This window comes from Biomphalaria glabrata, chromosome 2 (assembly GCF_947242115.1).
Source record: "Biomphalaria glabrata chromosome 2, xgBioGlab47.1, whole genome shotgun sequence".
NCBI lineage: Eukaryota > Metazoa > Mollusca > Gastropoda > Planorbidae > Biomphalaria > Biomphalaria glabrata.
The window spans coordinates 652076-679024 of NC_074712.1; the positions used below are offsets into that span (position 1 = coordinate 652076).

Consider the following 26949-nt stretch of genomic DNA (forward strand, 5'->3'; position numbering starts at 1 on the left):
ATATATATATATATATATATATATATATATATATAGAGAGAGAGAGAGAGAGAGAGAGAGAGAGAGAGAGAGAGTAGAATATTTGTGTTACACAAATAAACTAGTGTTTAAGAGGGAAGACATATTAGGAACTGCATTTATTACGTAAACACTAGCGGTGTTGCACTGACGCGCTTGTGTGCAAATGTACATAAAATATCATTATATTACTTCTCTCTTCTTTAATTCAGAAAATCTATTTATCAGAATAACTAACAAACTAAACTAGTCAACTAAAAAAAAAAAGTCAATTCACAAATCAAGTCTCTTGGGTTTGTTAACTATTCCGCCTGAGCGTGTTACGTAAGGTTCATGTGGTCTAGATGTGTTAAGTTAGAATAAGCAGTGTGTAGTGGCGGCTCTATCTCTAGACCTCTAGTGTAGTTTGTAATCTTGGACTCTCTAGATCTAGTGGTTCTGAGATGTCATCTGGAAAGTCATAATTATTGTCAAATCTGTTTAAATTGCTTTCTCAGAAGACTTTCTGATGTGTTTTCTGTTTCTTATGTAGACCTTATTTCCACATTTGACATTATATGAGAGAGAGAGAGAGAGTCTATATTCTCCTATATATGTCTACAACTATCTTTATATAAGTCGATGCCACATACCTATATATACTAGGTATGTGGTCGATGCATTTTTTAAAAGAGTTATCTCCTATTCGGTAAACCTGGTCTAGATTTCGATCTCGTTCATATAAAAAAATGACTATAATTAAATCTAGATCTATATAAATCTAAATCTAGTTATTCTAGATCTATTCAATATTGACTTTGATTAGATCTAAATTTCTAAATCTAGAATAGATTAACTAGTCTAGAATAGATCTAGTTTTAAGTCTAGATCTATAATGACTATAATCTTTCTACGGTGTTTATTTCTAGTCCTCTCTACTCTAACTCTAGTGACTAGTGACACTCTAGTGTCTAGACTAGTCTAGAGTCTAGATCTAGTTAAATCAGTTAAATTTAAATTTTAAATAATTTATCTATCTAATCAGTTTATCAGTCTAACTCTAAATCTAAATACTCTAATCAACTCTAAACTCTAATCTAATTACTAATATCATAAATATGTAATAATGATTTAATCTAATTATCTAGTACTAGTTATACCGTTAGTTATACTTTATAGTTTTATAGTTTATAATAATTGAAGTTATACTTATAGTTATAGATCTAGATTTAATTTTATTAATGACATTTAATAGTAGATCTAGTGACTTCTAATCTAGATCTTAAACTTAAGTTAAGACTTATCACTTAAGGTCTTAGGCTTTAGCATCAATTAATTCAGTTTAAGAAATGAGTTCTCAAGAACAAACACCTAAACAGAGGATCGATATGGCTCATGGTTTTATGAAGTCTGTTATTCGTAATCAGATTGATAGGTGGGTCAATCAATCTCAACTTCACTGAAGGCTTTAAAAGAGAACATAATTATATGTATATGTTTTATGTTTCTCTCTACATTTTCAATTCCTCAGAAACGTGGACAGTGTACAGAAAACGTGCAAAGAAACTGAACCACTTCCACATGACATGTCTAACAAAAATACTGAATGTCAAATAGCAAGAAAAAATACCAGATACTGAAGTCCTTCGAAGAGCGGGTCTGCAAGCATCCAAACAATCCTGATGCAGTCCCAGCTGCGATGGGCAGGACACGTCTGCAGAATGGAAGACAGCTGCATCCCTAAATGACTCCTGCATGGCCAATTAAGGGAAGGAAAGCGCTCGCTAGGCGGACAAACAAAACACTTCACGGACACCCTCAAAGCTTCTCTGAAGGCGTTCAGCAAAGACCTAGCCACCAGGGAGACAGAGGTACATGACAGAGCATCATGGCATGGTGCTGTGAAAACTGGCGCACAGATTTCTGAGGAAAAGAGAACAGCGCTGGTAGAAGAAAAGCGTCAGAGAAGAAAAGCAAGGCCAATGACACTAGTTCCAGCTGAAATAACCTGCTCAGTATGCAGCTGAACATTTCTTGCTTATATAGGTTTCACCAGCCACATGAGGAGGCACAAAAGCCCAGTGCAAAGCCCTCAGCCCACTGGATGACAAAAGTGTCAAAAGTTGTCATCATCGAACCATGATAAACAAACTATATACGTTTCAGACATTCCTTCAGAATTAAAATTTTTAAAAGTCCTTACCCAAACCTTACTAAGTTACATAATGTGGCATTGGCAGGCGGCGTTTGAAACCAAGACCACCAAGACAATAGTCAGGAGAGTCCAGAGTGCATGTTAATTAGAGACTTAAAATGCAGCTACAAGTTAATGGTCATTGGTATTGGGCTTTTTTAGGTTGTGCTTTTGTATAAGTATTTTAAGTTAAAGTTTAGTGTTCACTGTGTTCTGTATGGTGATATAATAGAAGGCAGGAGAGCCTCTGGTCATCCATGTTTAAGGTACACTGATGTATGCAAACGCACATGAAGCTCTTCAAAATTGACACTAACAGTTGGGAAAAAGTAGCACTGGATAAATCTACATAGAGAGCGAGCATAAAAGACCCAGATGCCGTACACAATAGTAGTAGAAAGAAGGGTGACTGATGATTACAGATGCCCAACTTGTAACTGCAGCTGTGTCAAGTATTGGCCTCTTTAGTCACACAAGAAGTTGCAATGGGAGATGATCTCGAGATGTAAAATTCCATGGAGAGTGTTTTATGTATTATTGCTGGAACTCCTTTACTGCCAGCTCAAGATAAACCAGGAAACTATTTTTTTTCACTAGATAAAAAGCTTGGAAGATATATTTTCAAGGGGTGCTCAACAGACCTATTAAACAACATTAGATATTTAAACATAGAGGGAAGAAATATGGAATGTGTCAAATGACAGGTACAACAGGTGGAATTGACAACATATACCACCTGATGCTCTAAAAGAGTAAGGGGTTGAAATAGTCGAACTACTCTACAAACTATTCAACAAAATTTTGTTAATAAAATAGATATGCTTCCCCATAAGTGAAAAAAAGCCTACTCATAAAACTACCAAAGAGTGGGGATCTATCACAACACGAGAAATGGCGAGGCATCACCTTGTCAGTAAGTCTCCCAGCAGAATCCTGCTTACAAAAAAATTAAGAGAGCATATGATGAACACTTAAGAGAAGAACAAGCTGGATTCAAAAAGGAAAATCATGGGCTGACCAAATAGGAACACTCAGAATAATTGTAGAACAAAAATGTGTCAATTGGCAATTTCCTCTTTATGCATCATTCATTGGCGTTAAAAAAGGCCTTTGATAGTGTTGACAGAGAAACTATTGGGCATTACTGAGACACTACAGGATGCCAAATAAAATAATACCAATCATCAAGAACCTTTATGATGGTCTCACCTAGCAAGTAGTCCATAGGGTCGCAAAAGAAGGAATGGACTTTCATACAAAAACTGGAGGATCTGGAGTTCGCAGATGACATTGCCTTATTATCTCGCAGACTGCAGGATATGTAAGAAAAGGTCACAGCTGTAATGAAGCAGGAAAAAGAGTAGGCATCCAAGTAAATCCTTTGTTCCATGAGGAACACAAAGGATAGATGATGACGATTTGTGAACTTTGAACTTTGTTTTGAATTTATTTTCTTTCATAAGACTATAAATGTAGAGTACCATACTATATAGAGCCTTGTCCTGATTGATACCATACATACTAAACTAACAAGCTTCTAAGCTTTGTCTAGTATTAACCCTATTGTTCAACATGTCTCATTAGGGGACAAAGGCATCAGAAACAATGTTCCATTAAGTTTTCAAAATGTTTACTTTCGTACCAGAGACAAGTATGATAAAGAGGTGAAAGCTGCACAACAAATGAAAGGACATATCAAGGTGAATAAAACAAGAACTAAAAAGCCAGAACTACAAACATATGTTCCACCACAAAGATCTAAAAAAGGTTGTTGTATTTTTTTTTTGTATTGTTGGAAAGCATTTTTATTCAAATGTTCTAAATAAAATTGTCACGTTACAGATAAGATTTCCGTTATTCCAGACCCATTTGACTTACTATTTGCATATCTCTGTATTTCAGATTCCCACTTATTTGTTTTGCAGTATGAACACAAGAATGGGGCTGTGTATACTGTAAATGTCTCAAGAGTAAGTTTGTTGGGTTTTTTTTACATGCAGGCTAATAAGCCAACCATTTTGTATATTATATTGTAAAAAATGATATCCGTAACAATTGAAATTTAAATTAATTAATGAAATATATATATTATTACTTTGGCAAAAACAAAATTTAAAAAATCACATTTATATATGTATAGTTTAAATTGTGTATATGTTATGACAAAAGAATTTAAATTAGTTTTCAACCTATTGCTAAAGCTACACTTATCTCTAAATAATTATTTCAACGCAAGATATATTCAAACACTGGTAATTTAGTTGCGTTAAATTAGATTTAGGTTATACTTTGAAGGTTGATAAATTAACAGTTTGGTCTCATTATTTTCAAGGAAGATAAAGCTGAAGATGTGGCCAAGTGTATAGGAGATAAATATGATCTTACTGATGCCTTCATTGATGCACTGACACTACAGATTGAAGGAGAAATTTTAAAACGCGTGATTTGAAATTTGAGTGCTCAGACTGATAGATGGACACAGTTTCTTGTGTGAAATGAGGATTTTATTACTGGATCAGTTATACTGAAAATTCCAAGCTACTGATACTTTAGAAAAGTTGCACAGATAAAATCTGTGCAATATATAAAGAAAATAGGATAATTAGGAGTAACAGAACTATGCTTCTTGTTAACCATTGGATAGCCAGCAGTGGGCTTCAGAAATGTTCTCATCGGTAACTAAAAAAAATATATTTTTCAATTTTTCTGTCATTGTAACAAGATGCTCAAATGTTTTTGTTTGTATACAAACAATTCAAGTAGTTAAATATTGACTGGGAGTTAAAAAGTGCAATACAGTTTGTAATTCTTAATATGAAATTGTTTTATATACTGGTAGATTTTACAATGCTAACCCAATACTTCATGATGCATTGTTAGAATTCTCTTGGTTTTTTTTTTCGAGCATTGGCTGTGACACAGATTAAGGCTTTACCTCAGTTTACAACTGTCAAATTTATGGAAGGATTTGTTTTCTATAATATTTATCTTTACTCATTATCAATACATGGATGCCCAATTCAGTGGTTCCAAGAAAGATGAATCTGATAGAAACCTCACAAGTCAATACTCTTTGTTCAGGAAATATTATTAGTACCGGTATACAAAACAGATGATGCATTCTAGTGTATTTACCACTCACATTACTTGGTTTATGTGCCTATCAAAACTTTCAAATAATTAATACATCAATTAATTTAAATTATAAACATTTTTATTCAAACATTTGAACAAATGTGAGGACATGAAAAGATTACATTGAACAAGATGGTCTCTTTATACAGTACTTGTACCCATGTACCCAGTAATTAATAAAACTGAAACAAAATTATGAAAATCTCTTACTTACGTCTAGCAATGTTTTCTCATGTTTATAAATAGAATCAAATCTTTTAAATAATCATTTGTAAAAAAACCTGATCTTGAATGCTAAAATGTGATCAATAAAATAAATATAAGAATGATCTTGAATGCTAATATGTGATCAGTTTATCCACTTAGGAAAGCAAATAATTGACTGCAAAGAGTTGTTTGCTATAAGCAGCTACAAATTCTCAACATTTAGAAAGTTTCTGCATTACAACTGCTTGCATTTAAAAGTCAAAAGAGTCATGTCAAACTTCTAAACAAATATTTGTTCCATGACAAACTACTATTGAAGTAATTGAGGTAGATAGCGTATTAGTGGTTGTGATTTGAATGTATGGACAGAGAAAGTTCTTGTGGTTTTGACTTGAATGTACAGACAAAGTTATGGTTGTGACAGGCAACTAAAAATTTGGAATCAGTGTAGAGTCGTAGTGTCCATTTGATTCAGACCACATTAGTAATGCTAATGTCTTAGTAGTTGAACACCGTGGTTTTCAGTTTTGTAAGTACCAATCTAATGTAGGTCACATGGTGGGAAAAGGAGCTAATGGAAGAGTTGATGCCCCATGATCACTCAAACTAATGAGTTACTGTTCTATCAATATATTATTGTCATTTAATTGCGCAAAGCTCATCTAAAAAATTGTGGAGTTCCAGAGAATCAGATCATTTTATTTACTTTTTTTAAAAAACTACAGTGAAATATATTTAAGTAATTTGGTAGAATCACAGAATTAAAAAAAACTAACTCATTTTGACAGAACAACGCATACAGATGTTAGACATCTAAATCTACATGCAGAACTAAGCAACTTTTAAGTTATACAAACAAAAACAAATTCTGTCAAACTATTTGGCTCCAAAGCTAGTGTCTTGTTTGAAAAGCATTTATTTTTTAAAAAATGTTATCCTTTTTCTGTTGACATAGGATTTGGGAAGACTTGTCTTAATGCAAATGTTGTGGACTTGGAAGAACTTGTCTCATCTTCAAACAACTTTCATATTATATGCCACAGTTGCGTTTCTCATGAATCTTTTTTGTTTATCTCAATTGTAAGATACTGCTCAGGCCTGAATGCATGTGCCGAAGACACAGCTGAACTCATTAAGGAAGAAATGTAGCATGAAACAAACATACAAACTACACAAGTTTGCTAAGAACAATCATGATAATGCAGGATACTTAAAACTCGTTTTGTAAACTAAATATAACAAAAGGGAACTCACATTAAAAATAGAACCTGTCTAGTTGTTGAATAGTTGAACACAATGAAACCACAAGAACACAATCATCATATACACAAGTATGAAACAATGCACATCCAATGTAAATCTGTGCGTGATACACTTTGCTAGCTGCAGCTATTGGCTTCATTAAAGATAAAACATATGTACACAAATACTTTGGCATAAAAACAAGTAGTTTTTTTTAAAGATGCTGCAGCATTACACATAAAACAATTTCTTTTCTAAGGTGATCCAACACAAATTGGCTGCCAGTTATGGGACGGATTTTACAAAAAGAACAACCGATCTGATAGACACTCTGCAGGCTCCCTTCCTATGCTCTCTCCCACTAAGTAGGCCAGCTTGTGTGCATACTGAAACAAATAAGAAATCATTTTTTTAATTAGTTTGTTGATATTTTTTTTATTACACCAGAATTTATTGGTAAAACATATAGTGTACAATTGCAATAATGTTTAAATGTAAAAAAAAATGAATATTTTCTTATGCTTTTTCCAAGATTAAAATTTTCTTTCATATTGGGAGGGTTCATCTACTCTTAGAAGTGAAATAAAAAATAAAATATAAATAAGTTTTAATTTGGGCAGAAATGAGCTCTATTCAATTTTAGGAGCAAAAGAATTATTCAATTATTGAACATTTAATTCAACAATTTGATTGAAGGAAAATTAACAATTGCAGTAAAAAGCAATATAATGTAGTCAAGGGACTTGAAAAAAAAAAGCTAAAGATGGGACTTTATCTCATATTAAAACTATGTAATGCTCTTGAATGCAAGCAATGGAGCCCCATTTCATTTGCACAGGGAAGTTGGCAATAAAAAAAACAACCTGTAAGTAAGATGCTGCAAAGCCTTAGATACTTTTACATCAACAATAATAAATTAAGTGCTACATGGGTTCATCATTTTATTATTCATAAACCTGTCATCAAGCCAACATTTTTATATATTTTAAAGTAAACATTATTTTGAAACAATTTAAATGTTAGAAAATCTAAGTTATCTGTCTCAGAAAGTTGTAAAGAAACAGAAAAATTGATTTCAGACATATATAAGAAGAAGAATATCTACGTTAAGCTACACACCTGACAAGGGGCAGGAACACGGACAGTACCAGGCCAGTTATAGTACAAATAAGTCATCTTGTAGGTCAATCTCTGCATCTGACCAGGTTTCAGGCCTATCCCATCATCTACAACTATGTAGTGTGTAGGACTGACTGTGCCATGTCTGACATGTTGGGAGACAATGAAATAGTCATACCTGAAACACAAGGGATATTGTAAGTAAAAATAACAGAAGAGATGACCTAAATTAACTATGATGGGTCCACTGTACAAGTATACATTAGCTATAACTGACCAAGGGTAATGGTATCTAAAAAACTGATAGGAAATTTTATAGGCAAACTTAGAGATTGATTATGGTGTCATGTCATATTTAAAGCCTAGACTTTTACACACTTATTTTAAAACAATTATATTTTCTCATAAAGTTTGTAGTAAGAGGGCCTCATTCGGTCACAAAACAACTAAGGATTCTCTCCAAGAAATAAGACGAATTCCTGGACATTAGCTATAGCCAGATGATGTCACCCATACAGCAGTTTCTCACCTCTCCACAGAGCTGATGTGTTAAAAGGAACAATAAGTGTTGATACAGATTGGGATTAGGGGCATCACATGTTCAGCCAAGGTGTAGCACTATGTGCTGCAAGCTGTCTTAAGATCACTGCTTCCTGATTTTTCCTCCTGAAGCCTTTCTAATGGCAGCAGAGGTTTGAATTCTAAGTTTTCCTTTTCCTAGGTCGGTAGCCTGCCCAAAGCTTACTGGTTTGGTGCCAGTTACTTGCCTTTGCTCCATCTCCTGTCAGTAATAACAGTTTCACTGGACCCAAAATCTGAGCCAGGAATTGGGCTGGTAACAAGAGGCATTTAATAGGCATTGTTTTCAGCACCCACAAAGTAGTAATTATTTGATAAAAGATAAATGAAACTTCCCACTCGACAATGACTGCATTGAGCTGTACATTGAAACGTTTAATAAAACTCAATACATAAGTCAGAATAGCTTCTGAACATGTTTCTATGGAACAAACCTACCTGTCTCTCCTAGTGACTGTATGATCAACAACTGTACCAGGTGGTGGATTTGCCATTTCTCCATTTCTCTCCTGAGAAAAAAATAATAATTTTTTTTTAGAAAATCTGAATTGACGGATCTAGAATCACATAGTACATACAATGCTAAATTAAAATATGAACAATTATTCATAGTGTAAGAAGCTTTTATAGCATTGGGATTATTCTCTGCCCGCAACAGCACTGAGTTAAAAAAAGAATGTAGTGATTTTTTTCGGTCTGCACACAGGATATTTTATTTCATGGCCCTTCTCATTCATACTATACTCAATGGTTTCATAACCATATGGTAGCTTAGTGGGAACTAAATTTGTTTTTCCTGGCCAAGGACTTTGATATGACTTGTTTCTCTTATCAAATGAGTGAGATGGTTTCAGATGAATAACACCAACACCACAAACTACATGGTTTTTTATTTCCTGAGAATTGTGGACCATGCTCTGTATCCTCACTGGGATGAATGGAAAGATGGTAATATTAGAACCATTAATAAAAAATCCCACAGATAAAAAGAACATAAACGAACAAATATTACAAGTGAACTACACATCACATAGTTTTGCAAGGCAGGAGTTTTTTGTTTGTTTTAACCTTTAAGAAATTATATAAGGATAATTATATTTAATAAACTAAACAATGAAGGTCAATCCTTCCTTAACTACCTTTTTTAGAAAAGAAAAAATATGCTAAATAGTTAAGAAAACTGCAAAATGAAATGATTTTGAAGGCTGCATTTTTTTAATCCATAGAAACAGCTTTAGTCTATCACATAGAAGCATTACTTACTCTGGAATAAATTCTTGTGTTAATTCGTTTCTGAACACATACGGTTGTACAAAAAGGTGTGTATTCTCCAAAACTAGTAAAACACCGGTGAAGTTGCTTGACCTCATGATCAGCAAGAACATCCAACTGTCCATCACCCACACCATCGCGAAATATGACAATTTTCTCCGGAAGAAAGTGATTCTCCTAAAAACAGCAGAAAGAAAAAATTAATGAATTAGAAAGACCTATAGCCATTATCAAGTGCCGCAGGTTATTTCCATAACCTCACGGAAATAAAAAAAAATTCTAATAAATTAATTTCCAGTATTTTAGATTGAGAAAAATGCTGAAAACAAATGGGGAATTGGAAGCATTTGAATGAGTAATGAAGCACTAGTTGGGTTCAGTAGACAAATATGATGCAAATGTTATTAAACCCAACTAGATTAAATGCCACGTAGCTTCCATACTGAACCAGCCTGTTAACTGGTTTAAATACCCACAAATCTAACCAAGCCTTTTAACTAATTTTATTATCATGTAGCCAACAAATGTAACCAAATATTAAAAGTACATTCAACTTACAGCATGAAACTTTCTTAATGCTGCTGTCAAACAAATCTGAAGACCTTGAACCAATTCTTGACCCGGTTGTTGAATACAGACCTTGGAGTACCATCTGGTACATGTGTGGTTCATACTGGCAACAAATCCACCAATGGAAGCTTTCTTTTTAGTTGGGCAATGATAGGTATCAATACCAACCACCATTAGCTTTTGCTGAGAACAAAAACAAATCATAGTCAAAGTCATGGCATTCTTTATGGATGTTCAGAAACATTTAATATACAAATTATTATGTGTGGCTGAGTGGCCATAAACCACTGAGCTTCCTATCAAGGGGATAGAAGTTTAAATTCTGCTTTGAGCTGACTTGTGTTTGCTGAGGACCTAGAGGCAGCACAAAACCTTCTACCAGGCATTCCCTTTTCCTACAAATGTAACAAAAGAGCCCACAAGCATGATAAACAAAAGTTTAAAAAAAAAAAAAAAAACAGCTATGTGTTCCTTGATGAAAAAAAATTCAAGTCTACTTATCTAAACAAAGTTGTAATCCAAGATATATATGATGATGTCAACAAAACTATAGTCGACTAGAAAACAGACTAAACACTAGTTAAGCGGATCTATACAAAACTAAAATGAACTAAGCTGAATTAAAACTGCAAATAAACCTTTTTTCATCTAAAACTGACTAGATTGAAGTGAACAAAAACAGAAAGCAGTAACACAGTAAACACTGTCAAAGGTGATCAACTGAACACAATTTGAATACAAAAGCCACTACATATACTAACACATATAAATGCATGAACAGCAAAGAATCAATAGTTATCAAAGCTCATAAAAGTTACAAACATAAATTCCATTGAAAGAAAAACATTTAATTTTCTATGTAATAAAAATAGATGTGGTACAAAAACTTTCACCTAGACAAGTCAATTGCATATAATTAGAATGGCCATAATTCAAATTGGCTTACATTGGCTCTTGAGTTCCTTAGTTTCACAAATAATCAAAGGTAAGACAATATAATGTTGCCCTTGAGACCTAATGGTCCATGGAGCATTGGAAAAGACAAGAACTTTAAAAAAAAAATAAACATAAATATTCTAATAATGAGGAAACATTGCAGTAAATGACAAATTAAAACACCACTTACCAATGGTATTGGAACAGACCACAATTCTCCACCCAATTTACAATTAATCTGTAATGCTATTTTCTGCACCACACTTCTCAGTTTATCAGGCTTTGCTATTGTCTTGGAGATGATCACCTAGATACAGGAGTTTAGCTTTATATTTCTGGACTAATCTGTGCAGATTTCAATAAACTACATTTGGCTATTATATAGCACATGTTCAGCTTGATTCAATATACAGGAAATCAGCTTTTACTTATAGTCTTAAATATTGAGCACATGATAAGGTCATAGTGATACCTGTGATGGAACTGGGGCTTCAACACAACAAACTTTCTTAATGGCTGAGTATCTGTCTTCTCTGTTAGTAGGGTTAACAACCACCACCAACTGGACCTAAATAGAATTTGAGAAAAGGGGGTTCATAATAATGCAGAAATAACTTCTATGGAGGACAAAGAATTCACATGGAAAGAAAGAAAGGCAAATGAAAGAATAAAACTGCATGCCAAGAGGAAGAGAAAGTTCATGAAAAGAAGGAAAACAAGAAATAGAAGAAAATGAGAATTAGATGAAAGATAATGAAAAGAAAAAATAAGAAAATGAGATATTGTAAGGTGAAAGGAAATAGAAATGAGTTGAAGCTTCATTAAATGCAAAAAGAACACTAATAAATACACATAATAATACAGGATTGGACAAAAATAAAGATAACTAAAATAGCAACTATCCAAGAGTGCAAAGACAACACTGACTCTATTTCATGCAACTTGAAGAACCAGCAAAAAGCGTCAGGAAAACCAGAAGATAGATGATTCAGAACACCCAAGAGTCTTAATAACCAGTGCCATGGCATAAACTGAATGAATACAACAAGATCTACTAAGACAAAACAATGCTTAACATAATACAAGATGTGTATTGAAAAAAAGTTTTAGCCATGAAAGGCCAAAACAAGAGGACGATCAACAAATACTTGTGTCAAACATGACAACATAGTTTGACAAGCTAACATCCCTTTCCCAAACATGACAATATAGTTTGACAAGCTAACATCCCTTTCCCAAACATGACAATATAGTTTGACAAGCTAACATCTCTTTCCCAAACATGACAATATAGTTTGACAAGCTAACATCCCTTTCCCAAACATGACAATATAGTTTGACAAGCTAACATCCCTTTCCCAAACATGACAATATAGTTTGACAAGCTAACATCCCTTTCCCAAACATGACAATATAGTTTGACAAGCTAACATCCCTTTCCCAAACATGACAATATAGTTTGACAAGCTAACATCCCTTTCCCTAACATAACAACATAGTTTGACATGCTAACATCCCTTTCCCAAACATGACAATATAGTTTGACAAGCTAACATCCCTTTCCCAAACATGACAATATAGTTTGACAAGCTAACATCCCTTTCCCTAACATGACAACATAGTTTGACAAGCAAACATCCCTTTCCCAAACATGACAATATAGTTTGACAAGTTAACATACCTTTCCCAAACATGACAATATAGTTTGACAAGTTAACATCCCTTTCCCAAACATGACAATATAGTTTGACAAGCTAACATCCCTTTCCCAAACATGACAATATAGTTTGACAAGTTAACATCCCTTTCCCAAACATGACAATATAGTTTGACAAGTTAACATCCCTTTCCCAAACATGACAATATAGTTTGACAAGCTAACATCCCTTTCCCAAACATGACAATATAGTTTGACAAGCTAACATCCCTTTCCCTAACATGACAACATAGTTTGACAAGCTAACATCCCTTTCCCAAACATGACAATATAGTTTGACAAGTTAACATCCCTTTCCCAAACATGACAATATAGTTTGACAAGTTAACATCCCTTTCCCAAACATGACAATATAGTTTGACAAGCTAACATCCCTTTCCCAAACATGACAATATAGTTTGACAAGCTAACATCCCTTTCCCAAACATGACAATATAGTTTGACAAGCTAACATCCCTTTCCCAAACATGACAATATAGTTTGACAAGCTAACATCCCTTTCCCAAACAGACAAAAAAAAAGCATTTAAAGAGAGAACATACTATAATTAAAGGATTTGTACTACATTTGTCTTGGAATCCCTAGATCTGGTCATCGCTACATAAAATCTACACAATCCTAAGTAACATTAAGTAAATAATGACGAAAAGATTGTTGACAGCTGTTATGCCTTAATGGGCACAGAGAGACTGACGATGTTTAACTAAATCTTTACCTTTGAGTTGATAGAGTTCCTCAATTCCTGAACCAGAGTCTCAATTTTCTCATTGACCAGCTCTTTGCGAAATGGGACTAAACAATTAATGCCCATGTTCTTTGCTTCATTCTGTAAACACCGTATAAAATCATTTACACGAGGTGCATCTTTGCGTATATAGAAGACACCCCAGTTCATCAGACTGACAGCAGAAACTAGTTCATTGCGGCAAACATCCCGTGACCAATCACACTGAGGGCCAGCCATAAACTCTTTGTTGCCCATTATTATCTTCTCCATAGGCAACAGTCTACCATTGATCTAGGATTAACAAAAAGAATTAGATTTCTGTTATCAGGTTAATTAAAACTATTAAGTATAATGTCACTGATTACATTACTTTATATTATAGATTAAAATTACTAAGTACAATGTACTGATTACATTATTTTATAATAATGCCAAATAAGGTGACTCACTTTAGTACTAAACAACATGACAAGTACATTGTGACTCATTACAGAAATTGTTAAAAATGCCAAGAGTACTATGTTTATTACATGGCTGATTACAGTGCTAATCAAGTGCCATTGTTAAGAAAGCTAAAAGATTTGAAGCATAAAAAAATCCTCTGGCTCAGGATTTTAACATTTCCCCACCACAAAGAAGCTACAACACAGTAACTAGAAAAAAGGTCAAGTAATAAATGCTCTTCTCACAGTTTAACCATGAAAAGAATTTTTTTTTTCAGAGAAGGTGACACCCCTGGCTCATGGAATTAGAATATTACACTTAGTCAATTACTACTTTCTACGGCACCAATTACATAACAGGGAATACAGTGTAGCTTAATTTAATTTAAATGTATTGGTTTGAAGATATTGGGAAAAAATGTGTGTGTATTTTTATATTTAAATAAATATAATACAAGCCTACCCACCCTCAAAGTTCCATATTCCCCTTTTTGGTGATGATTATATTACGTTCAATAATTTATTGGGCAGAACTTACTGATACTGTGGATGAGTCTAGTTCCAAACCCCAAATGGCCAGCTCCTTCTTAGCGTCTGGATTGCTGTTGACATTGTTAACAAATTTTTTCATTGCAAATTGCCTTTGGGCAGGTGTCACCCTGGTATGAGCAGCCAAGTCCTATAGAGACAAATTTTTAGGAATCCTTAAGATATTTTGTGGCCATTTCAATAAAAAAATAATCTAACATTGAGCCTTAATATTCACATTCATCACAAACAATGTCAAGACCTACATAATAAAAATATGTTTGTCTTTTGAGTCTGAAGATAAAGGAAGAGTGCAGTATTTAAGGTGGCTGCACAGTCCTAGGCGTGCTCTACTTATTTTGCCATATCCAGTGCAGACAAAACTATTGCCTGCCAGTTAAATGTTTTACTATAAAATAAAATAGATTTGAACTATTTTACTGCTTATTAGAGATATTACATTTAATTACAATTGTATACTTGTACAAACTTAAATCTTTATGAGGAGATTTGTTATTTTGGGTATGAGTAAGATGAAAATTAGCCAATGGGACAGGAAAGGAAAAATAGCTTGGACTATGTAACGAAAAACTGCTAAGAAACATATGGATACTTATTAACTTTTCCAATTTAATATGTAGAGGAATATTTTTTTTAAAAGGTGTTAAAAGATAAACAGACAGTTCAGTAATGATATACTGGTTGAAAATTAAAGAAATGACTGACCTTCATGACAGTAAACTGTGACCTGATGTCATCTGTCAAACCAGACATATAACACAACTCAGGGACCAAGCACAGAAACTCTGGATCCATTTTAAAACCTGGCTGTAGAAACACACAAACAATCAATGAATAAAGATACTATCCTAAATTTTATTGAAATACTAGACTGTAACTATATGACACTCATAACAATACTGTTAGTATACTAGAGAAATTTAATTGTAATCAAATACAAAAACAAAATTTAATAAAATACTCTGAAAGACACAAAGATAAAGGCACATTCCTTGTCCCATATGCTAGGACAAATTTGTACAAACACTCCTTCTTCCCTAGTGCTATTAGAGCATGGAATGGGTTGCCTGAGCTAGCCAGGAAAACCAGTGACTTGGCTGAATTTAAGTCATTGGTTAATATGCATGACTAAATGCATGACGCGTAGGACGTAATCATCTTCTTTTTTTGAAGTAACGTCTGTATTATATAAGATAAGATAAGATAATCGAACTCCAGACTTACTGGCATTCCTTTAGGTGGTTTTCTTTTACTCAGCAATAATGGCTGACTTGGGTTCTTGATAACTATATTGTGCTGTTTTCTAAACAAAACAAAAGTTAATTAAAACAAAAGCTTTTATTATAAACACAAAATGCATCACTTCAGAGACATGGTACATGTAAATTATTTTCAAGGAAATTTGACCACTTTTACTAAACCCATCATTGGCCTCCTTCAGTTGTAGAATGACTATGGTTCATCTCGCACTTCCTCATGTGGCTGTGGAGCCCTATCCTGGAGAGACACTCCCGTCCGCAAACACCGCAGGCCATTTTATGCTTTGTACATTTCTCTTCCAGAGCTGAGACCCATGTTCTTTTGCTTTCATCTCACTAAACCCATCACTAGATAAACTTTCAGGCTGAACTATTAACTCTTTCTCTCTGTAATTATTTTCCTATTTGTGATGGAATTATCTACTAGGCTCATTTGTCTTGCACTATTATGTTATGGTTATACTTCAATAACTTTTTATAAGAAAATGTTATATCTGTTTTGAATTAAAAGGAAATGCGTGCCCTTTTTATAAATAAAAAAAAAAAAAATAGGACCAAAGTGATTTTAATTTTGGATTATGAAATTATAATAAATGAAATTTCACCCACTGTGGACAAGTCAACTAGAGCTTGATCTAAAGACTAGAGCTAGAAAATATTTTTTGATTCAGGTTGAATACAAATAGGATGGCTGCCTGGTCGTGCGGTTTGTGTGCTGGACTGTCGTTCGGATTTATCGACGGTCGAGGGTTCAAACCCTGCCCACTCCCATCCCCCGTCGTCCTGTGGGAGGTTTGGACTAGGAAGTAAACTATCTTCAACTCTGAAGGAACATCCGAAACATGTAAAACACAAACAAATTATTTTTGTATGATATTTATCCATAATGCAGTGTTCCTGGATTCTAAAGCTTCATATCAAACATAAAAAGATTGACACATTAAATGGTAGAGCTTTTTTCAGGTTGTCTATTACATCACACAATCTTTTTATACTTTAAAAAAACACCTTTTATTTTTACTACAAAAAAGACATTTGTTTGGCATTTCAATATAGTTTTATATATCAACTTATAGTTTCTTAACAAACATTCTGCATTGTTGCATATACAGTTAAACCCCAAGAATTTTTAAAAACATGAACTAGAAGTCTACAGAAGTAGTATAAGCTCTAGAATGTAGAGTGAAACAACACTGTTCCTAACATTTTACATGATTAAAAACCTATATATATATCTCACTTTTATAGGTGCAATCTTTTGATCTCTGGTAAATAGTCAACCTACTGCGATGTTTGTAAAATGTTTTACATAATTCTGATGTTCCTTCAGAGTTGAAGATAGTTTACTTCCTAGTCCAAACCTCCCGCAGGACAACGGGGGATGGGAGCGGGCAGGGTTTGAACCCTCGACCGTCGATAAATCCGAACGACAGTCCAGCGAGCAAACCGCACGACCAGGCAGCCGATGTATATATTTTTACTCCTTATGATTGAACTTTTGATCCCATTATTCTAACCTAAATATTCTTGCTACATGTTACCAACAAATCTGATCCACATTTGTATCAGAGCGGATATGGTGACTGAGTGGTAAACCGGCTTCTGAACCAAACGGGTCTTGGGTTCGAATTTCAATGAAAACTGGGATTTTAAATTTTGAGATTTTTAGGACACCCATGAGTCAACGTGACATTAGTTGGGAAAAGTACAGGGGGCTGGTTGATGTGCTGAACACCTGACACCTCGTTAACCGTAGGCCATAGAAACAGATGACATTTAAATCATCTGCCATATAGATTGTAAAGCCTGAAAGGGTACTTTCCTTTTTTTTTAAGAAGCAGGAAAAAGTAAAGAAGTTAAAAACTCTGACTAACTGTACCTGTAGTATTCTTCGAAGGTCATACTTTCGCCAGTCTTGAGTTGAAAGCGCTCCATGGGTGAAGAATCCCATAAAATATCATCCACTCTGTATGTTTTGTTATTGTATCTCGTCAACACAACACAGCCGACCACCATTTTGAACACATCTGATTTATAATTGGAGGGATTTAGATGGTAGCTCTTCTCCCTGTGATTCAAACAATCAAAACATATTTTCCAATTACATTCCATGATGATAAGATAATTTTAAGTAGCACACAAGTAAGATTTGTGAAGGGCAGCTAGAAAACCTTAGGGCAATTTTTCAGAAAACTTTACCACTAGCCAGTCAGATTATAACCTAATACAAAGTGAATATATTTAGATGCAACTGAATCAGTTCAATATTATACTAAGTAAAATAGCTTGAAACAAATTATCTAAAAAAAATATATAAATTTAGATAGAAAGCTACTTTTTCAATATTTGTATAACAACATGTATGGTCTATTGGCATAAACTGCTTGGCTACATAGAAAGGGGGCTCAAATGGTGTTTGCTGAGCGCCTAAAGGCAGCACAGATATCTTCTCCCATATATGCCTTCCCCCAAAAGAGATTGAACCAGAGCACTCTAAGCATGCTATGGCATAAAATTGCACTATAAAAGAACAATTTAAAAAAAAATTATTCTAAGAATATTCTACTAAATGAAGAAAAAATAATTGAAAATGCTTACATAATGTCATGTACTGTTTCTGTTCTGAGAACTCTGTGGGAAGCATCAAGTAATAGCAGTAGTCCTCCCTCATGTTCTTTGATGGCTGTAATGTACCCAGGCCATACTTCTAGCCTAATGAGTACAAAAAAAAACATTTCAGCAGATTTAAACTCCCAGTTCTATGACAACTATCTTCTATGACAACTATCTTTCAATATAGAAAAAGATATAGAGTGTCAGTAAGTCACTACTGTGACCCAATATCATGCTTTCTAAACAAGCCATATAATGAACTCTATTTGATTTTGGTATTCCAGCATTCCACGATATTGAATGATATTGGTTTAACAATTCCTATGTCCCTTTTAATGATGCCAACCTTGACTTGGTAAGATGTGATTGACCTTATTTTTCACCATTTACATTTGTAATATCATGAGTTTCTATAGTTTGTTTGCCCTTGCAATACACACAGCCAATAACTGTGTTTGGTTTAAGTTGAACATATTTACTAACAATCACCAACATTTATCCTGACATAAAAGTCAACAAGAAATAGAATATTTCAGATGGAACCACTTACTTGTGCTGGGGGACAACTGCTGGAGTGTTGGGATTATAATAGTATTTTCCCACCTGGCACATTTGCAAGATGTACATGATTCTGAAACAGGAAAATGGCAAAACTTTTCGGTCTCAACAGAACGAGAAACAAGTTATATCTAGATCAAAAGACAATTGTATCATTCTACTGATATCTCTTTCTAAATATATTGATGAATATATAGCTGCTACAACTAAGTATAAGCAGTTTGAAGTACCTTCGAAATATAACATTATATAAGTGACAGCAATGTTCTGGTGGGACCATTTTCACATAGGATAATTTTATTGATATTTTACTACCATCAGTTTTCCTTGTGGAAGTGAGATTTACTTCCTTTAAAGAATAGAGAATATGAAAGAGAAAAAAAATTATATATACAATAACATATACAAGAGCACAATAATTATGTTATGTCAACTTATGTCAGAACAAAGGACTTACACAATCACAGTGCTATAATTACTCGCTTGGCATTTATTGGTGTTATTCATAACTTAGACAAACTAGAACTATTGGATGGCTGCCTGGTCGTGCAGTTTGCGCGCTGGACTGTCGTTCAGATTTATCGATGGTCGAGGGTTCAAACCCTGCCCGCTCCGTCGTCCTGAATGAGGTTTGGACTAGGAAGTAAACTATCTACAACTCTGAAGGAACATCCGAAACATGTAAAAACAAAACACTTTACTGATTACCTCTTGCGGCAGTTTGTATGGTAAATAAAAAATGTTCCCATCAAAACTGTTCAAAGTGGGAAACTTGTCTTTATGCTCCATCAAAAGCTTCATCATGAGTTTCCTGTTATCTATAGGAGGAGAAAACTGTACAGAGTAGAGATACACTCCTGGATTTGTACACTTGACTCTCACATAGTTGGCACTCAGGTCAAGACTGGAAACAAAAAATCATATTAGATCAAAAAATCTAGCTAAATACATGTACCCATGACTGAAAACAAAAAGTCACATTAGATCAATAAATCTAGCTAAATACATGTACCCATGACTGAAAACAAAAAGTCACATTAGATCAAAAAATCTAGCTAAATACACATACCCAAGACTGAAAACAAAAAGCCATATTAGATCAAATAGGCTTGCTGGTACAAGTTGTCATATAAGATCAAATAGGCTAGTTTAGTTAGCACACGTGGTCATGACTAGAAACAAGAAGTCATATTAGATCAAATAGGCTTGCTGGTACAAGTTGTCATGACTAGAAACAAGAAGTCATATAAGATCAAATAGGCTAGTTAGCACATGTAGTCATGACTAGAAACAAGAAGTCACATAGGCTAGCTAGGACAAGTGGTCATGACTAGAAACAAGAAGTCATATTAGATCAAATAGGCTAGCTAATACATGTAGTCATGACTAGAAACAAGAAGTCATATTAGATCAAATAGGCTAGTTAGCACATGTAGTCATGACTAGAAACAAGAAGTCATATTAGATCAAATAGGCTTGCTGGTACAAGTGGTCATGACTAGAAACAAGAAGTCATATTAGATCAAATAGGCTAGTTAGCACATGTAGTCATGACTAGAAACAAGAAGTCATATTAGATCAAATAGGCTAGTAGCACATGTAGTCATGACTAGAAACAAGAAGTCATATTAGATCAAATAGGCTAGTTAGCACACATAGTCATGACTAGAAACAAGAAGTCATATTAGATCAAATAGGCTAGCTAGGACAAGTGGTCATGAGTAGAAACAAGAAGTCATATTAGATCAAATAGGCTAGCTAGGACAAGTGGTCATGACTAGAAACAAGAAGCCATATTAGTAGTTGTGATGTGTGACAGAACTAGGACGAATACAAAATGTAAAAATTAAAAAAACAAAACATTTGAAAATTCTTACGGTGTTCCCTCTGTTCCAATCATTGTTACTGTAGGAAGTCTTTCTCGTTCTTTACGCCTGGGTTGCTCTTGCACATCTACTTGACCCAGTCTTCTAGAAATTTCATCGATATCTTGAGAGCCACTATTATTTTGATTAGCTAACAAAGGCGCAGTTAGAGCTGGTGATGCTTGACTTGATGTGGGGTGATAGAGTGATGTAGAGCTAGTCTGTGCTGATACTCCCATTCCTCTGCCTACCATTGGAATTTGTTGCTGATGTTGGCTAAATCAAATGAAAAAAAAATTTGTCAACCTTCATGTCTAGACTTGTAAGCTACAGGAACTTGTAAAATTTACTTTATCACAAAACATAAGCCTCAAGTGCAGCACACAAATCACAAGTGCTGGAAAAATAAACTGCTAAGCCTCTTTGAATATATAAACAATCAATATTTATAGAATTAAAATAAACTTACAGCAATGCTTTCATGGCGGCAAAGCCTCTGCCTAAAGGTTTGGACTCTAGAACAAAATGAAAACATACAATTCTTTAATGCAGTGTACACATGTTGGTATAAGCTCCAAAGACCATTCTAATTAACTGTAACATTGTGTTCATTTATTCTATAAAAAAAAAAAAAAAAAAAAAAATCTTTAAATCTATGAACTGTAAAGCTCTAAATGTATTGAAACTATTCCATGCTGTACACAAAATAATTGCTTCACTTTCAAAACAAAGATTTTTAAAAATATATATGTTAACTAAAATAAAAGCTTCATACAAATTATAAAGAACTCTCTTACCAATGGAAGGTGTAGATAGTGTTGATTGAGCTGGTTCAGATAACAAACTTGGCTTGGTCTCTCCAGTCTGTTTTAAAGCTGCTGCCAAGAGAGATCCCCGGCCTAGTGAAGCTCCTGATGAAAACTGTTTACTTTGTGGTTCCTATAACATAATGAACTGCTTTCAGTCAAAGCTTTGGTGTCATTGCTTAACAAATGTTCCATTGTCCTCAAAAATCAAACATTGCATTGAAAGCCATTTAACTATTTAGAAGTTATACATGCTATAGTTTAACCTATTCCACTACCTAAATGATACTGAAAACCTTTCCATCTAAAAGTTTCAAAAAATCATACAGTAACACATTATAATAAAAAAAAACTAAGCGAATGGTATCAAATGTAAACGAGGAATTTTCATTTTCGAAAATTCTATCCATGTCTGCTACAAAAACACCATTTCACCATGTTTTATTTCCATTCCCAAACTCAAAGTTGTAGATCTTTTCTAACATCATCTGATCATATTATTCATAATTATAGTCTTTTGCTAAAACACTATTTTCCCCTCTCTATTTTCTGAAATGAATTCAAAGGTCTTATGATAGTTTTAATGACAGTTTTTCTTGAGTTTTTACTTTAGAATAACTATTTTTTGTCATAAAGTCATTTTAGGAATTTCTTGTTGACCCTAAATATATATATATTTCTTTCTTTTTCAAATAAGTGTGTGAGTAATGTTAATATTTTGCTCTTCTGTTTATGTCTTGTCATTAAATACATATTTGGTTTTACTATCATTCACATTCTGTTAATCAAGAAGTTACTTCTAATTGTGCAGAGCTCTCATGATGTCAATCAAATTATTTCACAACAGATTAGTATTATTTGTAGTGATTGACTGAATATTGTCCCAGTTGATTGTGGACTTTTTTTTTTTCGAGAGAGAGAGGTTTGTAATTGTTTATCTTGTGTTGATTTTATTCTTCTCGTGTGGAGTTTTTGATCTCCCATCGAGCGCCTCCCCAGGTGGCGGATAGGGGAATGCCCTCCAGATATGGTGGGTACCGGGGAAATAAAATACCCGGGGTGGACCAAAATCAAACCTGCTGCCTTGCAGGAAGTGGAGGGATCCACAAAGGCTAGGGCACCTTACCCGAAAATAAAGGCAGCTATCCAGAGAGCTGAAAGGGGCAGCCCCCCAGCTGGTTATGCACAGGGCTAACAACTCTGTCATATAAAAAATACTGTTACGAAAGCTAATACACACAAGAAAACCCGGACAGATCTCAACGGAAAACGACCTAGGCCTGGAAAAGGACAGGCAAAAACCAAAAGGCAGGCGACCCAAAGGCAGACCCCGAATGCGATGGATAGAAGCAGATCTGAAGCAGCTTGGGGTTAGGGCGTGGAGACGAAAGGCCCAGGAGAGATCTGAATGGAAGGATATGTTAAAGCAGGCCAGAGCCCTCCATGGGCTGTAGCGCCACTGGGATGGATGGATGGATGGATTTTATTCTTCTAAAAAATGAGAATGCTCTTCTGATAGGTTAAAAGTCCTTCCTACACCCAAGGGAAGGTTTGTTTGAGTTGAAATACTAATGTATAAATGATTTTTTAAATGATGTCCTGCTGACCATTTCAAAAAAAAAAAAAAAAGCATAATATCACAAGGTCCAAGACAAGGTCATGGGGAAAGAGAGAGAGGAATCTTCTCAGTGTACAAATAATTCACATATACCGGTAGGTATATTAAATTATTTATATTATATTAGTTTCATTAATACCCACCTCTTCTTTTAGACCAGGTCTGTTACTTAGATTGTTAGCCAGTGCTTCCAACAGGGCAGCACCTCTCCCTCCTCGTCCAGTAGCCATGGTACAAAACCTGAGAGAAAAAAAAAATGTTTCTAGCATACTATACTGTATTTCTTTCTAAAGAAGATCTAGCAAGAGTTCAAGACTGATTTATAATGAAAAAGTCTTATGTTTCTATTAGTTTGATATTAAATATTGAAAAGCAGGTGAGTCTAGATTACTAGACTGAAAGATGGAATCTCTGTAAAAATGTATGTAAAAAGTTTTACATTTTGGATGCTCCTTCAGAGATGATGATTATCTACTTCCTACTTTCCAATTTCATTGGAACATGGAAAATAATGACGAAGAGAAAGAGTTAAGACTAGAGCAAAATTATTGCTTCATTGAGTTGTCTTTTTTTTAAAGCCTTTTTATATTTTTCTTGCTAACATATATAAATCTAGACATAATTAAACGTTTTATATTTTAAAATAATTACAATATTTATAAAAGTATATCTAGAGTCAGTAGAGTGGTTGGCAAACTTGTCAGCTAAAAGAACCATACTGGCCGGCCATTTGGTATAGACTAGAATCTAGATCTAACGCCTTACACTATTAATTAGAAATGTCTTGATCTCAATTTTATTTAATGTATGATGTACAGTGTAAATGGTTAGTAAAGTTAAAGTTATTTTTAGAAGGCATTTCATCTTTAGCTCAGGTTAGTAATTTTAATCCTAATTATTTTAGTAACATTAACATTGTCTTTTCTTAAGCAAAAAAAAAAAAAAAAAAGTCTCAATTGTGTCTAGAATTATTATTTTTATAATATAGCTAGTCAAAAAAATCCGGAAGTGAGAAGTAAAAAAAAGAAGTAAAAAAAAAACGATAATTTAGAGATCGCCTTTTTTGTGTTTTTTTTCACACAGGTTGCACTTGGAAATATATATTATAAATATTTTGAGAGGTTTTAAAGAAGTGTTATCTGCTACTTTAGACAATGGCCTATTTAATGCTTTATCAGGATTTTTTTAAAAGTTAATTATATTTTTTAAATTTTTTTATGAAAAATACCCCTTTTTGTTTTTACCAAAAGTGCCAAAAGGGTCCAAGAAAATCATTTTTATAATTCATTTTTTTTTAAGCTAGATATCATGCCTGGCTATAATTCTAACAAGTTTTATCGCACTATCTTATGCGCGTCATTTCGCAAAGTTGAAAATATGGTTAGCATTGTGCCTTATGGAATTTACAGTTTTTGATTAAAGAAATTTCTTAAAAAGCATAAAACCACATCAGGCCTAATATATTCAAATAATTTTTGTATACTAAAAATATGTGCATGAGTTTAAAAGCGAATTTGAAAAAAAAAATGTTTCAGACTATTTTGATCACAATTTGTAAATATTTTGTTATTTTTCTGCCATCACAAAGCCACCATTTTGGCCACACCACTCTGACATTTCTTGTAGCTGATAATTTGTATATATTTCCTTCAATATTTAAATTTTAAACAAATAATGTTCAAAATATAATAAAATGAAATCAGCTTCGTGAGCTAGAAATTTACTACTTATATTATAAATACTAGTTTCTAGTTGATAGATGATAATACTTTTTTTTTCTTATAAAATTTAATTTAGTAGATCTATCATCTACGAAACTCAACTTCAACTTTGAACTTTTGACCTGGTGTGGGGATGTGTAATGCCCAGCCAAGCCAACAAGCTCTCCTGACTCCTCTCACTTATTCAGTTATTTCATTGCGCTCAAAGTTTAAGTTAGGTCAAAACACCACACAAAAAAAAAATCATAACTTTCTAGATTCTAGATCTAGCCTTCTAGTTCTAGCAATCTAGCTGTTAAACATTATTAACATACAGTCATAATTTATACTATACTCAGTATACTGTCTTAACTCTTAATTATGTTTATAAATACAATTATTATAATCTGTCAATAGTCAATAGAGTGAATTGAATACTAATACATCATTGAAAAGTTCTAATAAAAGTTAAAGTATTTTAATGAGGTACAAACAAAAATGTTTTTTAAAGATAATTGTTTTTCTATATAATAAATATATTATTATTATAATATATTTTTTAGATCTCTAGAACTAGTCTACTAGAGTGTAGATGTTTACTAGTTAGTCTTAGTATAGTTAGACTTTTTAGTCTTTTACTTTAGTTTTAGATTCCTACTCACCCCTTCTCCTACCGTTTTTAAATCAACAGACAAATGCAATATATGATTGAATATGAATGAATAGTCCAGACTAGATCTAATCAATTAAGCCTCTGCATGAAATTAGATCTATATATTTTAGACCTAAATGATCAGATTTAGATCTAAAATCTTGTAAAAATGTAGTTTCTAATGTAAAAAAAAAAAACGTGTAAAAAATTACTGTAAACTGTAACTCTAGTTGATGTTCGAGATTTGTTTTTTAAACTTTCATTTTAGAGCAGACAAACGGAAACGAGAAATAGATCTAGCACACAGACCTATATATATATATTTTCTAGTCTAGATATATATATATATAGTTCCTCCGTAGTCGAAGATGAACACATTTCTCATTTCCTATGATCTCGAAGATGACTGTAAAGTCCAATCCTCGCTTTAAAAAGCCGGCCGCTTACGTTGCACGGGTGGGTTAGGTCAGTTGCAGAAATGCCTGCTTCTTCTCTCAGCTTTTTGTTGGTTCGGCGCTCTTTCGCCCTGGCCACTCTGGAGACTCCGAGACTCACAGCTTCACGTCATGAGGAGCGATCGAGAGCTAGTGCTAATGTCGATATCGCATTCCTTGAAGGAGCTCTTGAGAGTGTCTTTGTAGCGCTTGTATTGGCCTCCCTGGGAGCGCTTTCCTGCACACAACTCCCCGTACAGAAGCCGTTTGGGAAGGTGTTTGTTTGGCATGCGGACTAGATGTCCCGCCCATCGAAGTTGGGACCTTTTTACTGTCGCATTGATACTATACATGTTGGACAGTTTTAAGATTTCTGTGTCTGATATGTGTTCGGACCAACGCTCCTTATGGATAGACAGCGTATGTAGAAGGAGTTCAGCTTTTTTTGTGTGGCGGGAATATAGGGTCCAGGACTCTGATCCATATAGGAGTGATGGGAGGACTACAGCACTGTAGACTTTCAGTTGAGTGGATATGCTGAGTCCTCTCCGTTGCCACACTTGTTCTTGAAGTCTGCCAAAAGCAGCACTGGCACGAGCAACACGGAAGTCAACATCATCATCTAGATTGGCGTTTACTGATATGGTGCTTCCCAGATAGACAAACATTTTGACGTCTATGAGAATTTGCTGGTTCTGTGACAGATTTATTTGGAGGAGGTTGGTGCAGCACTACTTTCTTTTTTTACATTAATGGT

General features: G+C 34.0%; 2 protein-coding genes across 4 annotated transcripts; one reads left to right on the top strand and one right to left on the bottom strand.

The window, feature by feature from the left end:
* Window positions 1-1204: 1204 nt before the first annotated feature.
* On the top strand, window positions 1205-5655 carry LOC129924421 (UPF0561 protein C2orf68 homolog). Its single transcript, XM_056018688.1, has 4 exons — window positions 1205-1432; window positions 3837-3958; window positions 4094-4161; window positions 4524-5655. Exons 1-4 carry the CDS (start codon window positions 1347-1349, stop codon window positions 4638-4640), a joined length of 393 nt encoding a protein of 130 aa, XP_055874663.1. The 5' UTR covers window positions 1205-1346; the 3' UTR covers window positions 4641-5655.
* On the bottom strand, window positions 5520-26031 carry LOC106076129 (piwi-like protein 1). 3 transcript variants are annotated; one of them, XM_056018669.1, is made up of 21 exons: window positions 25971-26031; window positions 23550-23646; window positions 21780-21921; window positions 21452-21497; window positions 20995-21258; window positions 19826-20021; window positions 19348-19466; window positions 19110-19190; window positions 18545-18658; window positions 17826-18014; window positions 15912-15990; window positions 15393-15494; window positions 14677-14817; window positions 13684-13986; window positions 11724-11819; window positions 11442-11558; window positions 10304-10498; window positions 9737-9922; window positions 8912-8982; window positions 7895-8072; window positions 5520-7161 (listed from the first exon to the last, which is right to left on the bottom strand). In XM_056018669.1, exons 2-21 carry the CDS (start codon window positions 23634-23636, stop codon window positions 7075-7077), a joined length of 2793 nt encoding a protein of 930 aa, XP_055874644.1. In that variant the 5' UTR covers window positions 23637-23646; window positions 25971-26031; the 3' UTR covers window positions 5520-7074. The 3 variants fall into 3 exon arrangements, with proteins under 3 accessions (XP_055874644.1, XP_055874645.1, XP_055874643.1); XM_056018670.1 differs by lacking the exon at window positions 25971-26031 and adding an exon at window positions 25781-25964; XM_056018668.1 differs by lacking the exon at window positions 25971-26031 and adding an exon at window positions 25769-25964.
* Between the last annotated feature and the right edge of the window lie 918 nt (window positions 26032-26949).